The following is a 16,497-nucleotide window of genomic DNA, read 5'->3' as shown; positions in this document are numbered from 1 at the left end:
TGTTCATTAATATGCACTGTCCCTAACAAATAAATTAATAAAATTAATTAATAAAAATAATAAAAAATGAAAAATAAAATAAAATAAAATAAAATAAAATAAAATAAAATAAAATAAACAATGTAGTTTATGAAGATATAGTAACCCTCCCTTTAAATAAGAAAAACTTTCGAGGGGTCTTTGAAGGCAGCACAGGGCTTTAAGTTCAAGGCTTCCTTTCCAGAGTCTGTCCACCAGGGGGCGCAGCCCGGGGGAGGCTCACTCCAAATCATCCACTCTCTCCGCTTGTGCTCGTACCATGAGCTGAATCTGTCCGGGACAGACCAGGGAAGATGGCGGCCACTGACCATTCCCGGTCCGAAGCTGCCAAACAGCGACGGCAGGATCAGCTGCAGCGATGGCTGGGCTCCGAGACGGATCAGACGGGATCGGAGGCCCGGGGAACTTTAGGCGGTTCCGGTACGCGACGGGCGAAAGTCCGATTCGCCCAAGGAGCCGTGTTTATGGCCGCCTGCTCCGCCGGAGACCGGGAGGAGGTGGCGGCGCTGCTTCGGCAGGGAGCTGACATCAACCACGCCAACATCGACGGGCTGACAGCACTTCACCAGGTAGGATTAACCCTTCTTTCTGTTCACTTTGTCCCCGATCATCGTCATGGTTAAATGTCGAGGAGCTGGTAGAGTTTTTTTTAAAAGTCAACTGTTGCTCAGATAACGTCAACGCTTCGACGGTTGAAGATCAATTCATCGACGAGTCAGAGGCCAAGAAGTAACAATGATTTAAACTTAATGTTTGTTCTCATACTGGATCCCATGACTTTATCGTGTTTTTTAAAGTCCCAGCAGAAGTCCTGGTGGCCTGTGTAAGAGGACAGTTAGTTTTTCAGTCTGTTAGTAGGCTGGGCCATCCGCTTTTTGTGTGAAGTTATAGGTTTCTATTACCAGCACACAAAGCAGGTCAATGATGAGAGAAGTGAGCAGCAGATATCTCTAAACCTTTTTTTTGGGGGGGGGGGATCATTGTTAAACATGGACTGGCATGCTCATGTGGAAAAAAAAAAAAGATGAGGCAATTGAATTCAACAAGTCGTTTTCATAGTTTTTCAGACGAATTCTAGGAAATGAAGGTTTGTGGAAAAACATGCAGAATCAAAGAGGCAGATCTGACCTTCAGTTTTTATTATTTTATTATTTTTTAAATTGCACTTTGAGGATTGTTGCATTTGCATCTCCCAAATAGGCTGCACTCCTCCTAAACATGTTCCAGTCTTACTGGCAGCTCAGCCCCCCCCCTCCTTGACTTCAGTCATCATAACACAGGAGCAGCCTGGACTACATCACTGTCACACAGGCCCTCTGTGATGCAGTATTTCCTCTGTCTTTATAATACCTTGTGCAATAAACATGTTGCTGTCTGTGCAAACGGTCAACTCGCCGTCACATGGGTTGGACTTTGATATTGACAAAACCCATTAGTCAACATAAAGAGATGATGTGCTTTTAATTGCCCTGCCCACTGGCGCTGGATTTGTAGTTCAGCAGGCCTGGGCACTCCCGATGATGTCATGCTAAGAGAAGATTTGTGCTTCCCTTTTTATTTTTTTTAATTTTAAGTGGATTCTGTATCTGATGAAGTTGCTAGTTCAGAGGAGTCAGTGAGCCCGCCCTTTGCTGGATGTTGGGTCCCCTGGCCATTCCCATGTGGGACTGTCACCCAGTGTGGCCCTCTCTCCCTCCCCTTCTGCTCATCGGTCGCCCCGGCAACCGGCATTAAATATAGGCCCACACTCTCCAAACTTTCCAACCAAAGCCTTTCTGTCTTCTTCACCGTGCCTTCTCTCTCCTTTTGTCCTCCTCCTCCCCTCTGCCTCTTTCTCCTTCCCCTTGCCAATTCCCCATGGCGGGGACTTCAGGGATTTCGGATGAAGACATGGAAAACATTCTTCGAGCAGCACAAGCCGCTGTTGTCAGAGGCGATTTCCACAATGAGTCACTTGATGACCCAGTGAAGGAGTCTGCTGGGAGGCTGTGTGTGCACCCTCGTAACACGCAGGGTGCAAGAAGTGCCCTCTGTTCATTCATTCCACTTGGAGCACTTGTTCAGAGGGCTCCCCCTCTTCTGCTGCCAGTGAATGCTGCTTCTGACTCCAAAGGTTGTGGCTCTGCTTTCGTACTACGAGCTTCATTACAGGGTCTTAAAATGACTTCCAACTACTACCGCACTAATTATATTACATTATGAGGGACACTGCAGACCTGTAGAAGCTTTGTGATTAGTTGATTTAGCCAAAAGCAAAGCCTCTTAGAGGAGGTGGCTTAAGACGTCCTGATGGACACAGCTCTATGCAGCTCCAGGTACCTGCTGCTGGGACGTCCTGCAGAGTAACTGTGATGGTAAGAGGCAGGGAGGGCAAGCGTGTTATTTAATGAGACAGACAACATATAACACCTTGTCCCTCTGATATGACAGTATCACATTCATGAATGAAGAATGAAGCACACAGATGGATTTAATTTGTCATATTTTTCAAATAGAACGCGCAGTAGAAAGTCCTGTACTTTCCCTTCCCCCGCACAGAATAATATTTTGCAGTGAATTAGAGAATCATTAATAATATATGTCTCTGTCATAATGTCATGCTGTCTTTTAGTTACCTGCAGGTTTACTGACTTTTAGCCTGTGCTTGCTGAATGGAAAATTCTGCAACTTTTAATCTAGTCTCACATGTAGGTCCAAATTCTTGTTTGTCCTTTTTGTTTGGTTATGACCAAATACATGCATCACTAATAATAAGGTTATATATGATTTACTCTGTGTTTATTGGTAATTAGTAAATAGGTATAAGGCCTTTGAATTTGACTGCAATTTCATTTTTTAAGGGGATAAGAGCATTCACAATAAATATCTTAAAGTCTGAATTTATTGCAATAAATTAGATTGTTTTAATGTACCGGTAATTAAGCAAATTGTTGTCTTAGCATGCATACATTTTACTTATTGGATTGGGTATAATGGCTATATATACTGTATATTTGTACACAAACAGTTTTGATTCTGTTGGAGGCGGAGCTCAAGAGATCTACCCTCGGATCAAGTGGTGCCAATTATTTAGTGCTGACAACGATTGCTGTTTGGATTTATTTAAAGACGGGACGTGTTGCGAACACAGGTGTTGTGTTAAACATAAAGAACAGCAGACTGTTGGTCGGTCACAGCAAATATTCTTGAAGCTTTTTTTGCCATATTGGACGATGTTATGGCACATTGCATGCTTTTCATACCAGGTGCGAGCCTTCTAAGTATGCAAAGCAAAGATGGTGAACATGGTAAAAATGTTTTACATGCATGACATCGATCTGTTAGCTTTCCACCGTTCAAAGCTTTTATGCTGGCATATATTTGATATATATCTATATGTCAGTATACATGTATAACAACTATGTTCAGATGGAAAAGCAAAATGACTCTGAGACACTGTTACTGGCAATCGCATTGGTTTCTGAAATAAGACATTAACGGATAATGCTAATAAGTGTTAGCAGCCAATGTTATACATGCATGATGACACTCACTTAAAGCTTTTTGTTTTGTTTAACATTCATAGAGAACAAGTTTAATGTTGTGATAATTCTTTTTAGGGAAGTCTGACAGTCTCCTAAATTAAACTTAGCTCAACCTTTTTTTGAGCTTGTTGCTTGTTGCACACTTCAAATCATGTTTGTTTTTGAAGTCATTCGAGGCACTAAGATGAAACCCTTTTGTCTCGTGAAGGCAACAAACAGCACTTTTGTTTTCTTCTGTGTAGCCAGTACAGATATCAGCCTCATCCTGCCTTCTTTTAAGAATCAAGCTTGTTACTAGAAATGTCTGGAGAGGTGTTTCTTTATAAACCAGGATGAACTAATCTTATCCCAGTTCTGACATGAATCTTTGACTCATTTTTTTTCCAGCATAAAAGCTTGAATAAACACAGCAAATACTGTGACATAAAAGACAGCAAACACAGATCCTCCTATCCTATGAGGGTATTTATTTCTCATAAATATAGCTGAAATTAAAGCGTCATTTCACCACATAATATCATGAGGCCCTCATGGGATTCATCTTGGGACATCTACTGGCTCACGTTGGGATCTCAGCTAGACCTGGCCTCAGGAAAAGAAGCTAAATAGATTCACTGTTCCACGTGTCGTGCCAGAAAAGGACTTGAGGGGTTTAAGCAGCCCACTTAACGGAAGAGTCAATGCACTAAGCAAACACAGTAGTCATTGTTTTAGCCACCGTGCTTCAGGTGAATTTAATAGATTTAGGAAATGCTTGCATTTTTTTGTTCTTTTTAAGAAAAACCAACCAAAACAAAGTGTGCCAAAGACCTTCTCTACCGAACTGAAACGGAAATTTGACAGACTGGTTCTCTGCCTGGGTTTCCGTTCTGAAATGTGTGTTTTGGGGATTCTCGCAAACGAATGGCAAACAACAAGACCTGTTGAGTGATCCATCATGTGGCTGTGTCCTCTGGCAGGCCTGCATCGATGAAAACGCTGAGATGGTGCAGTTTCTGGTGGAGAGCGGGAGTGACATAAACAGAGGGGACAACGAGGGCTGGACTCCTTTACATGCTGCAGCTTCCTGCGGTTTCATCCAGATTACCAAGTGAGTGTTGTCTGTCATCGTACTGACAGCAGGATTTATGTAGTCCTCAGTGTTTAGAAAGTCTTTACCACATTTAAGTCCTTTCTGATGGAGACATTGCTAAGCATATTGTAAAACAAATACTTACAAGTTGTAATATACAGTAAGCATACAAAGTAGTGTATTTCTGTTTACCCATGACTGTTTGATGATTGTGGGGTTTTTTTTTGTAGGTACCTGATCGAGCATGGCGCTCACGTTGGGGCGGTGAACAGTGAAGGCGAGCTTCCTCTGGACGTGGCCACAGAAGACGTCATGGAGAGGCTTCTCAAAGCTGAAATCAAAAAACAAGGTGAGGTTTCGCCTCACGCAGAAGATACGCTGCTGTTTTAATGCGTGCAGCGGTTTGCCTCTGCTCTGTGCAGGGGAGTGAGTTCATAGACAGTGAGCCTGAGTTCACTGTCTATCTGCATAACTTGAAAAGTCTAGTGCGTGAGTAAAAGGCAGATTGATGTCCAATAAAAAAGGCACTGAATAAATGTATATACATCTACGTTTACATTGAGCTGCACACTGGAGTCTCTCCTTCAGTTTTATATGTTCAGCTGGTACTGTCCATGACAAACAAAAACTGATTTATGAAAACACAGAGGCTAAGAGTTATCAATAATTAGGGGCGTGGCTGATCTGACGCACAGATACTGGTGCATTGTGGGTGTTTGCAAGTAGGCAAAAGGTCTGCCTCACCTTTTTTTTCTGGTTTCTTGATTGATAGAAAGTTAGCTTAAGGTGGCCTTTCTAACGTTTTGAGCACCATTGTATGGCTTCAAAACTCCTCTCAAGAGACCAATTGGTGATGTCACTGACACTATCAGCCTGTTTCATATAGTCTATATGATAGATACATGACGTTTCAGATCAACATTTAGCAAATTTCAGCATTAAAATAATGTCAGCACAGTGTAGATCTTTAGGTATTCTTATATATTTACTGTTTTGACTGTATTCAATTCTGAACGGTCTTGACATCCGGTAATATTGTTTTGAGCAATCTAGAATTGCTATAAAGCTCAGGGCACTTGGCTTTGACTCTAAAACCAATCTCAGAAATGTATAGGCTTCAAAACTTGTTTCTGTTTTCTTTTGGTGGTGGTCACATTAACGTGATCCAAGTTGACAGAAATAGGCAAAGAAACGAGGACAGAGTCGCTCTGATGTTCTGTGACCTTCATAGTACCTCACTAATGCTCTCACTGTGAAATACACACATGGTTGAGTTCCTTCATGAGACCAAACTCATAGACCGCAAATAAAACATTTATTAAATTAAATTAAAATGAAAGCTCATAGTTAGGACTGTCAAAAGATTCATATTTTTAATCGCGATAAATCACTTAATTGCAATTAATCACGTTTTATTTGTACTGTCTTAAGCTGAGAGTACTTTACTTGCTGTTTGAATTGTATTTTTTCTGCTTTTATTTTGAAATATAGTAAGGACCCTGCGGTAAATCGAAGGTTACAACATTAACTTAACCACGGAAAATGTAATGAAAACCGCTCAAAGGAAAGGTTCAAACGTGAAATGTTTGATGTCATAGGATGGATATTACTTTTGACTCGTCAGCTGAGTTTTTAAAAGTGAAATGAGACATTCAAAGATGCATCAGTGTCGTTCTTTTCCATCACTGTGACTACAGGGCGACACTCCAGCCACAGTGCGCCTAAAGGGACAAAATAGCATGTGATGAATAAATAAGAATGCAATAATTCCAGACCTTATTTGGTCTTGTTTAACTAGTTAATACAGACAGCCCTACTTACAGTACGTGTAACTAAGACAGTGTTTTCCGTTGTTAATGTCTCAAATCAGATTTACATTTTCATGTTGACCCTCTTTTGTTTTTCATCTCAGGCATTGACGTGGATCTGGCCAGAAAGGAGGAGGAGAGGATCATGCTCCAGGACGCCGAGGCAGTGCTGGCAGGAGGCGGCACTCTCACACCTCACCCAAACACCAAGGCAACCGCTCTGCACGTTGCCGCTGCCAAAGGCTACATAGAAGTCCTGAAGTGAGTTGTTAACTTTCCTCTTCTTTGGGTAACACACAAAGTCGAACAGCTTTTTATTTATTACTTTTTGCTTCACTCTTGATTACTCTTCGTCCTCTACCCCTCTCATTTGCCTCCCTCCTTCTTCCCTCCTCCCCTCTTCTGCCTTCGCTCAGGGTGCTCCTGCAGTGTGGGGTGGACGTGGACGGCAGGGACGTGGACGGGTGGACGCCCCTGCACGCGGCTGCTCACTGGGGGCTGGAGGAGGTGTGCACCCTGCTTGCAGACAACATGTGCGATATGGGTGCTGTCAACAACGTGGTGAGCTCTAACAACAACCTTTTTTTTTTTATTGAACCCTCATCGTCGTGCTGTGTCTGATGAAACTCTGTCGATGTCCACGTAGGGCCAAACCCCTCTAGACGTTGCTGATGAGAACCTGGTGGACTCTCTGGAGGAGCTGCAGAAGAAACAGAACGCTGTGAGTCCACGACTCTCTCGCTCCATTAGACAAACCCGGTAAGATTGATGGCATTACAGCGCCGAGTGTTCCTCTGTGTTTATGAGTGTTTATATTCCTCTTCAGTTACGCAGCGAGAAAGAGAAACAGACTCCTGTTATTGAAACCAGCCAGCAGATCTCCACGGTACCAGCTCGTACACGCAGGTTAGTGCCAGTGTGCGGGGCATGAGTTTGTGTGTTGGTGGGCACGTGCTATGCTGTTCCTCCGCTAAATCCCAGTTACTCCAGTAGCAGCAGTTTGCATGCAGATATGCAATGTTTTTACCTCCACTGACATGCCACTGGGTAGAAGATGTAGCAGTCGGCAATAGTCCCTATTTCATACTGTTCCTGCTTTTAGCATGTAGTGTTTACACATTGGGTAAAGGGAAAAAAAATGTAGTACATCAACCAAAATGTCAGCTAAAGTTCAACTTTGTTTTAATGGAATCATTTGTCCTATGCACAGGAACGAAAAGGGAAAGATGGATTACGATTATAAACAGCTTTCTAGAGCAACTCTGCCATCCCAGAGGAGGATCATAAAGGGAAAGATAAAATAAAGCATTAAAAACACTGTGAGGAACCTTCGTTTAACTTTGCAAGTAGTGTTTTCTGAGAAAGATATCATATCCTTCTTTCTTTTAATGGCCAGGTGTGTCACTAACTGTGAATCTTTGCAGTGGAAAATGTGAGCAAAGGCTGTTTCAGCAGCTTGCTGTTCATTACATTTTCTTACTCTGACCCAATGGCAGTGGTAACAGGCATTATAGATAACTTAATTAGTTAGTTAATGACAGTGTCATGGCTGACGGTCTCATAAGGTGCTACAGTATGTTCATAAAAACTGCTCACAGGAGCTTTAAGTAAAAACAAAGTGAATGAATGAGATACTGCGTTATTCCAGATCGTCCATCAGGTCTTTGCTGTTAAAAAAAATCTATTGGTATAATGAAGTGACTAGAAATGATTTGCCAATAGTAACCTTTGTATTAGTATCATGGTTGACTCTCTGACAACTGAAAAATGTATTCATAGCTTTCACGTCACGTCACACTCCTATGGAACCGCCCACCTGGAGGGCGAGAAAGGCTCCCTACCACTGTACGCTACTGAGAAGTTACTGGTCTCAGTTTTATCAGTTTTATTTTTACATTTTTCAAGTGAAATACAGTTGTTGTGATACGCTAACTGACGAGGAGACATGCCCGAGTTTTGCTTCAACAAAATTTAATCCGAGAAAAAAACAAAACAGAAAGGAGGACTTTTGTGGATCACTGCAGTTAGACCCTGTGAGGGGAAACATCGGACCTCTCCTCATCCTGACATCATTATGTTGACTAAAGCTGAATATTCCTGCCGTTAACTCAGATTACTGCCCCAGAACACTAAAATTGACACTCACCGATGCTTGAATGATGAGGAATTTCATGCCCTTCACTTCTCAAACAGCAGCATTATCGACCCAGACCGATCAATAATACATAACGCTGCCTGTATGTTTGTAGACTTTCATCCTACAGCGGTGTAAGGAGAGGGATTCTCCTCTATTTATCAGCAAGATCAGTGAAGTGACGTTCTGGTGTTACGGTTAAAAGAGCGACCATGTTAACTGACGACTTTCAGACAAACGCGACTGAAAGTGTCCTAACAAATGCCTCTTGGTTCCGTTTTTGTATAATCATAATGTCAAAATTACTTAAGAGATATGTTTAAATGAAAGCTAAACAAATAGGCTTTCGTTAGGACACATAATGTACGACAACCAGACTCACTCGGCTGACAGTCACCAGTTAACATGGTAACTCTTTTAACCGTAACACCGGCATGGACATTGAGTTTATCTTAAAAACCCTGGTTTGGCTGTGGTTGTCAGGTGATGTAAACGTGTTGTTTAAAGGAGATGTTAAATGAAAAGCTCGTGATGCAGTTCTACAGGATTTTCAACAATGGCCGTTACGTTCCTGGGCGTTTTATGCCTGTATTTAGATAGGACAGTGTATAGAGCGGAACACCACATGGGCCGCGTGAACGAACCGCTAGGCCAAGTGGCGCCCCTACTAGCAGATCTTTAAAACGAACAAGCCAATTTATATTTTTGCACTCTTAAAGCTAAAATTGAGAATACGGTACTTGTTCAAAGCATAATTATTTTCACACTGTCTTTTATGTGGAGGCTCGCGGGTTTTTCTATGGGCTTTGTTTGAATGATCACATATCAGGGATTTTTTTTCCCAAGATTTTTTTTGGGGCTTTTTGTGCCTTTATTGGAGAGATAGGAAAGTAGGGAGAGAGAGAATGAGGAATTACATGCAGGAAAGAAGCCACAGGTCAGACCTGAACCTGGCTGCCCGCTTGGAGGACTACAGCCTCCATGGGGCGTGCGCACTAACCACTTTTTTTTTTAGTAAAAGGCTGAAGGTTGGAGTAATATAAATCTTAATGTTGATATTGTGATGAGACAGCAGGGCTTAAAACGGTATCACAGACAAGGCCTCCGTTTTCCACACTGAGTGTTGATTGGCGCATGCTCCTTCTAATCGGCTGCACATGGAATGATAGCCCTCACTGATCAGCTCCCTGCATGCCACCTGTCCTTCCACCCCACCTTGGCCCCGCCCCTGCAGGACTTCTATCTCTCGTATGAGCAGCAAGGAGAAGATCTGCCTCCACGAGCGAGAGAAGCACCCGCCTCCCGCCTTGCCCAGCAGCCCGGCTGAGGAGGAGGAGGAGGAAGGCCAGACGGGGCGGAGCCAGACTCAGAACCAAGGGAAGGCCTCCAGCAGCTCCAGCTCAGAGGAGGAGAGCGAATCGGAGAGTGACGCAGAGTCTGGTAAGAAAAGAGGCCTGTGTCTGTACTTGGGACTATCGTGGCTTGTGATTTTTTTTTTTACAATGATTGTACTTTGTTGTGTAGAGAAAGCAAAAAACCGAGAGATCATAAACAACTTGAACAACAAACGCAACGCCACTGGCCTGCTTCCTACCTCCATGTCAACAAGCACTCCTGCAAGCCAAGTGAAAAAGGTAAAAAAAATATAAAGAAATGTAAATGTAATAAAGACGAGAATAGAACGAGAACAATGATTCTGTTTTGGCAATGATGAAATATAACAACGATAACTTGTTCCTGGCTGTATAGCAAGACCATAGCAAGCCTCAAGTCACAGAGGCTCCCGCTCCAGGCTCCTGGAGAACCTCCCTGAGGAAAGCAGGCAGCTCAGTGACTCTGGGCTCAGCTGGAATCTCTGACTCTACCCAGGACTCCAGCAGACCTCCAGAAACCGCCCTGGGCATGACCCGCTCCGCCTCCAGCCCCCGCCTCAGCTCCGAGGCCGATACCAAGGTCTGCATGGCGAGCGCTCACATCAGTCAGAAAATTGCACACACTTAGAAAACACTGAACAAATTCTTGTCACGTGACCGGTCGAGACTCTCATGAAAGAAAACCTCATAATCCTCTCGCCCTCAGGAACCACGGCTCGCTCGCGTGCCGCCCATCCCGACACGGAGGCTCTTCAGTATACCAGACAGCAGCCCTGACAACTCCAACAGGTGGGCCGGTCTCCTCATGTGCTCCCACGCTTGTGAAACCAGAATCTGTTTTTTTTCTGAGTCACTGCATATGTGCCCTTGTCACTCTGTCTGTCTCTCTCTCTCTCTCTCTCTCTCTCTCTCTCTCTCTCTCTCTCTCTCTCTCAGCTGGCTGAGCCGTAGCTCCTCTTACACCAGGCGCCTCCATAGTCAGTCAGGGAATGATCTCACTAGCTCCACCCCCTCTTTGCTTCACAGGTCAGTCTTGCTGCCCACTGCACGTCTTGTATTTGTTTGCTCTCCTATTCGTGTGGGATTGTCGTTGCTCTGTCACCCCCCCCCCCCCCCCCCCCCCCCCCCCCCGACAATGACTGCTAATGCGTGTGGCTGTGAAAGATGCCTTTGTGTTTCCAATGGGATTTGTCTTACCAGCTCATCTTATGGAAGGAGACTGGATGATCCCACTGTGACCTCGACCAGCACAGGAACGAGTTTTTCCGGCCTCAGCCGCCTCAACAGCGTCTTGGCCCAGAGGTATTTTATCACTTTTCCACTTCCGGTTCATTTTTCCTCACTCGTCTGAAGGATCTGAAATCCCACCTCCTACCTCTCTCTCGTCCTTAGGCTTCCTCAGGAACAGGCAGAGAAGAAGGATCAGTCGGCCGTCACCGCCTTCAACTCGCGCGTCACAGGGGAGCAGGAGACCAAACAGAGGCGCAAGTGAGTCCTTGTTCTGTTTGCGCTTGTGTGTGAAAGGGCTCTGTGTTTGTAAATCATGGTCCTCTCTGTGTGTTTTTTTTTTTACTTGTGTAGGTCATATCTGACACCAGTGCGGGATGAGGAGGCTGAAGCACAGAGGAAAGCTCGATCAAGACACGCACGGCAGTCCCGCCGCTCCACCCAGGTACAAACGTCACCTGCTTAAACCATTTATCAACTTCATACGCTCCATTTGTCGGTGGACTGGATAATGAGACAGGCTTACCTCTTCGTTACATAAAGGGGGTGACGCTCACAGATCTGCAGCAAGCGGAGAAGACGATCAAGACGGACAACAAAGGGAGAGAGAAGGACGACGAAGAGAAGGAGAAAGAGAAGGAAGCCAAACCAAAGAAGGGAGAGGAAGGGGTGAGCGCAGTGTTTCAGGGTTATAGGCCAGCTCTTAAAGTCGCGTGACATTAAATAGCGGGATGCTGTGTTTACAGGAAGTGAGCTGGAGGTCTCGTATCGCCAGCCTGCAGAAGTCCGACCTGCTGGGCCTCACGCAGCCCACTGGCACGGCAAGGCCCGAGAGGAGAGGTACGCTCCACCACTCCCCCCCCCCTTTTTACTTAGAAAATGTAGAGCGGTTACAATGTTGAACGCATTTGATTTGTTCCAAAACGCCTTGTTGTTGTCTGCCTTCGTTCCAGAGATTGAAGCCAGCTCAGGGGAGAGTGAGACGGAGCGATGGGCAAGGGAGCGAAGGGAGAGGAGACAAGCTCGAGCCAGAAGAAAAGCGCAAAGGACCGGGGAGGTACATCCCTGCAAACATTCTGACAGACAAAACAAGAAATAAGAGACTTGATTCAGTAGAATACTTGAACATGATGTGCCGTGTGTATCATCAACAGAGCGATGACAATGACCCCAGTGGAGAGGAAGAGTTCTCAGGCAGTGGGCAGGATCAACAGGTGTGTGTTTGTGTGCATTCTTTTGTTGTCTCCGTGGACTGCAATTTCAGATGCATCCATAACTTGTCTGCGTGTCTTTTTCTTGTTTCCAGACGGACCAACACTTAAGTTCTAGGTGAGTTCCAGCCTTTGACCTGTTTGATTCACAACTTTCTTTAATCTTTAAGAGAGCAGAATCTCTGACCACTCATCCTCTGCTCCTCCACCGCTTAGGCTGGACTTATCCTGTAACGACTGGTCCCAGGGAGGGAGCTCAGAGTCCAGGGATTTTAAGAAGGTGAGCAGACAGAGCTGATGTCAAGGTCAGAGTTGTTTCTTTTAATATGTATTATTTTGTATGAATTGCTGTGTCTGCGTGTGTGTCTGTGTGTGTCAGATGTTCGAAGACGTGTCCAGAGAAAACAGTCAGCTCCAGTCTCAGCTGCAGGACACCCAGAGGATTGTCAGTCAGACCAGGTTGGACCTGGAAAAGGCCACACAGGTGAAGACACAGACACACACTGAGTGTACAAACTTTAATTGTACGCTCACTCATGTAGAGACCAAAAGAAAGCCTCTTGACGAACCTTTTTAATGAGTGCTTCATGTTTCCAAGAAAAGTTCACTTCAGAGCGGGCTGTGTGTTTAGTTTAGTGAGCTACAACTTTTCAAACTGTCCATCCGATAATAAATAAAGGTTCTATTTTTATTTTATTCGTTTTTAAAGAAGCGGAGGAGGCAAAAAGCCTGAAATATATATATATTTAAAAGAATAAAGAAATAACAGTAAGCTTAAAACACACTTAAGCTTATTGATTTCCTCAGGAGCTTTGTCTTTCCAACCTTGATACGTCTGTTATGACTTGTAGTTCATTTCTTGACTTCAGTGCTACGTTTGTCAGGGTTGCACTTTGATTTCACCTTTACCCCTGTCCTGTTGTTGTCACTGTACCTACAGTGTTTGTGGTTTTGCTTCTTGATGCTATAATTGGAATTTTTTTCTTTTCCACACTCCCTGTGATCGTGTTTGTGTTGATTTCATTATGTGTTGTATCCAACAGCGACAGGAGCGCTTCAGTGACTGCTCAGCCTTACTGGAGCTGGAGAGAAAGGTAACGCATCCCCGCTGGTGATGCCTCCTCTTGTTGTTTGTTTTTTTTTGTAGCGGCTTCATATGCCTCACATCTGCCACCCCACCGTTCATTGACGCTCTCTCCTCTTTTCTCTCCACTTGAACCACTTTTTCACCGGTTTTCACTCGTTTGTGGCCCTGCTTCATGTCTCCGCCACTTTCTGCCTCTTCACCCCCGCCCCCCCCCCACCCCCTCTTCACCCACATGCGTTTCCCTGGCATCAGGACCGGAAGATGTTGGAGCGGCGAATGGCAGAGCTGGAAGAGCAGCTGAAGGTGAGGAGACGTTCGGAAATAATCTCGTCACAGCCACAGAGACTTTGCATGCTTCTGCTTTTTTAGCTCGGCATTAGCTTTGTGCAGGCCAGTGTTGGCGTGGAGTTGTGCTGTCGAGTTGTATCACCCAACACGTTGTTTTCAGACGATGGGACTTCTTTTTCTGACGTATGATTAGTTTGGGAAGCATGAGTCATTTTCTGGGAAATAATATATATAATATGAAGTAATACAATTATATATGTTATTCAGTCAAACGTCTTTTAGAAGAGAAAAGCTCCTTAAATCAACCTTAAAATGGTCCAGGCGTCTGATTGGTGAGTCACAGCCCTTCCCGGCATCCCTGTATACAAGACAGTTGCAGTGGATTTGAAATGATGATTCCCACCCTCTGCACAGTGCTTTTCAGCTCCTCCCCTCCTCAGGTTTTTAGTCACAAGGTGCAGAACAAAGTGGTACAAAAACAGCTTTGTTCCTGCTGCTATCACTGCAGGGAACAAGCTGTAGCCACGTTTGCACAAACACCTTATTTATTTATTTATTTATTTATTTATTTATTTATTTATTTATTTATTTATTTATTTATTTATTTATTTATTTATTTATGGCCAAAACGTATTTGTACCTTACCTGGAGAGATTATTTACTTGTGTTTTTAATTGGTCTTATCGGTGGAGATTTCTCTCTCACCTATGCCCTGATTGGTGGAGCCTTGAGTGCTTCTATCACTATATTTTGTAGTTACATGTCTGAGTTGGTTTAGCTCTCCTTCTCTCTTGTGTGTTGTTCATTGTTGCATTTGTCTTGTAATCTGTGTGCCATGATGGAGGTCGATCTTGCTGGCTGCAAACAAACCTATCTACGGGTACAAATAAAGTAACCTGAACCTGAATGAGGTGCACCTGGTCTGCTGATTTAGCTGCAGATCATATTTAATATCAACACCCATAATGTTAATGTTAATACAAGCAATACAACCATATCAATAATTGTAATTGTTTTGTTAAGGAAAGTTTATTTTTTCTCCCCCCCCCCCCCCCCCCCCCCCCCCCCACCAGGTTCTGGTCGACCTGAGAGCAGACAACCAGCGTCTTAAAGATGAAAATGGAGCACTGATCCGTGTCATCAGCAAACTCTCCAAATAGACTGAGGGAGTGAGAGACACCAAGATCAGGGAACGCCCCCCCCTCCCTCAATGCATCTATCCGTCCATCCTTCCACACATTCCTCCGAGTGCCAAAGAGTGAGAGAGGGGGAGAGAATGTCCTACATGTACATGAACACCACAGCTTGACTTGGATTGTGACGCCTCCCTGCGAACAGCTGGAGAGGCTTTTTTTTTCTGCGTGCCTTAATGCCTGTTTTGTCACAGGATGGCGTAAAGGTCTGAGGCTCAAACAAGCAGCACCATGAGACTTGACAACAGCCAGAATGCCCACAGCTGGTGCAACACACACACTTGCACACACAACATCTATGTTCTTTGCATCAGGGAAACACTAACAAGCACACACATTCCCATGCGTGCATCACACACTTCCTCGATGCCACATTCCACGAACGCACAAGGCAGCTTGGGCCTTAAAGATCCCACCATATATAGTATTTATTTTAAGTGAACACACTCACGTCACATTCTTCACAAATTTAAAACCCAATTTAAACCCCCTCACAGTTCAAATGTAACGTCGTCAAGCAGGTTTTTTGGTGAAGATCTTCTTTAAATAAAAATAAAAAAAAGCCATTTCAGGCTCTGTCTTTACATTCAACAACGTCCTGACGACAGGGGGAAGTCCATGAAGCTGTTGGGTTGTTTTGTTTCCACATGCAAGTGTTTGAACCCACCTACCTCTCCACCTATGCACCTCCCCTCATACTTATAGTTTTGTGACAACAGACACACTCCATGCTCTTTTAAAAAAAAAACGAAAAAAAAAAAACGAACATGACCGCAGAATCCGGTCAGTTGACCACAGCACTTTACTCCTTACGAAGCAATAAAAGACCTGTGAGGCTTTTTCCGTCCTCCAGACAAACTCATTTCTCACTGAGGTGTAGTGGAGGGAGAAGTAACCCATAGCTTAAGGTCAAAGATCATTGCACAATTATGGAAATTGCTGTTCTGTCGAAGGCTTTTCATGCTATGGAGGGGTTTAATTATTACCATTTATGAAGATATTATTTTCATAGTTTGTTATCGTCAATTCCTCTCGTGCAAGCGAGCATGGTTATGTATAATAAATGTGTATAAATATTAGGCTTGAATAATACCCTTTCTGATGTCAGTCCCATGTAGCCTTTCTTCACATGTTGGTTTTCTAATATATTGAATGGATGTCTGCACCCTAATAAAAAAAATTGTTTATAGCCACTGCCTGGTTTTTATGTAGAGACATCGGTTTAATTTGAGATAAATATCACTATTATATAAGCTGCTTACAAACGTTGTACCCATCCACAACACTGAAACTTATTTCCTGTCTTTTATTTCATGTGCAGTCATGAGTTTGTTTGCCTTTTGCTGCTCTAGCTTCACTAAACTTGTATCATCCTTTTCTGGTAGCCAGATGTCCTACATCACTCGGGTTGGGGAAAAAAAAGAGAAGAACAGCTGCAGCATTACTACGCTCACACACAGCAAGCGAAATAGGAGAAGCAATACAACACAGATGTATTTCCAGTATGTTTCGACTGTTGCATTAAGCTGGTGCTGCTCCCA

The 16,497-nt window shown here is 43.9% G+C and overlaps 1 protein-coding gene across 5 annotated transcripts; it reads left to right on the top strand.

The window, feature by feature from the left end:
* The first annotated feature begins 263 nt into the window (after nt 1-263).
* On the top strand, nt 264-16,145 carry zmp:0000001167 (protein phosphatase 1 regulatory subunit 12A). Of its 5 annotated transcripts, none has more exons than XM_065957145.1 (25): nt 265-608; nt 4,523-4,653; nt 4,866-4,984; nt 6,548-6,704; nt 6,860-7,004; nt 7,090-7,164; nt 7,270-7,349; nt 9,836-10,017; nt 10,102-10,211; nt 10,327-10,530; nt 10,657-10,739; nt 10,887-10,976; nt 11,151-11,252; nt 11,343-11,438; nt 11,532-11,622; nt 11,721-11,846; nt 11,924-12,017; nt 12,131-12,234; nt 12,332-12,391; nt 12,484-12,506; nt 12,605-12,668; nt 12,768-12,872; nt 13,432-13,482; nt 13,728-13,778; nt 14,837-16,145. In XM_065957145.1, the coding sequence occupies exons 1-25, from the start codon at nt 333-335 to the stop codon at nt 14,921-14,923; spliced, it is 2,706 nt and encodes a 901-aa protein (XP_065813217.1). In that variant the 5' UTR covers nt 265-332; the 3' UTR covers nt 14,924-16,145. The 5 variants fall into 5 exon arrangements, with proteins under 5 accessions (XP_065813219.1, XP_065813218.1, XP_065813217.1 ...); XM_020658836.3 differs by having other exon boundaries at nt 266-608; nt 9,812-10,017; XM_065957147.1 differs by lacking the exon at nt 13,728-13,778 and having other exon boundaries at nt 264-608; nt 9,812-10,017.
* The last annotated feature ends 352 nt before the right edge of the window (nt 16,146-16,497 follow it).

The sequence above is a fragment of the Labrus bergylta genome, chromosome 7 (assembly GCF_963930695.1).
Source record: "Labrus bergylta chromosome 7, fLabBer1.1, whole genome shotgun sequence".
Classification (NCBI taxonomy): Eukaryota; Metazoa; Chordata; class Actinopteri; order Labriformes; family Labridae; genus Labrus; species Labrus bergylta.
Note: the sequence above shows the minus strand (reverse complement) of the source record. Positions and strands in the feature narration are given on the sequence as shown.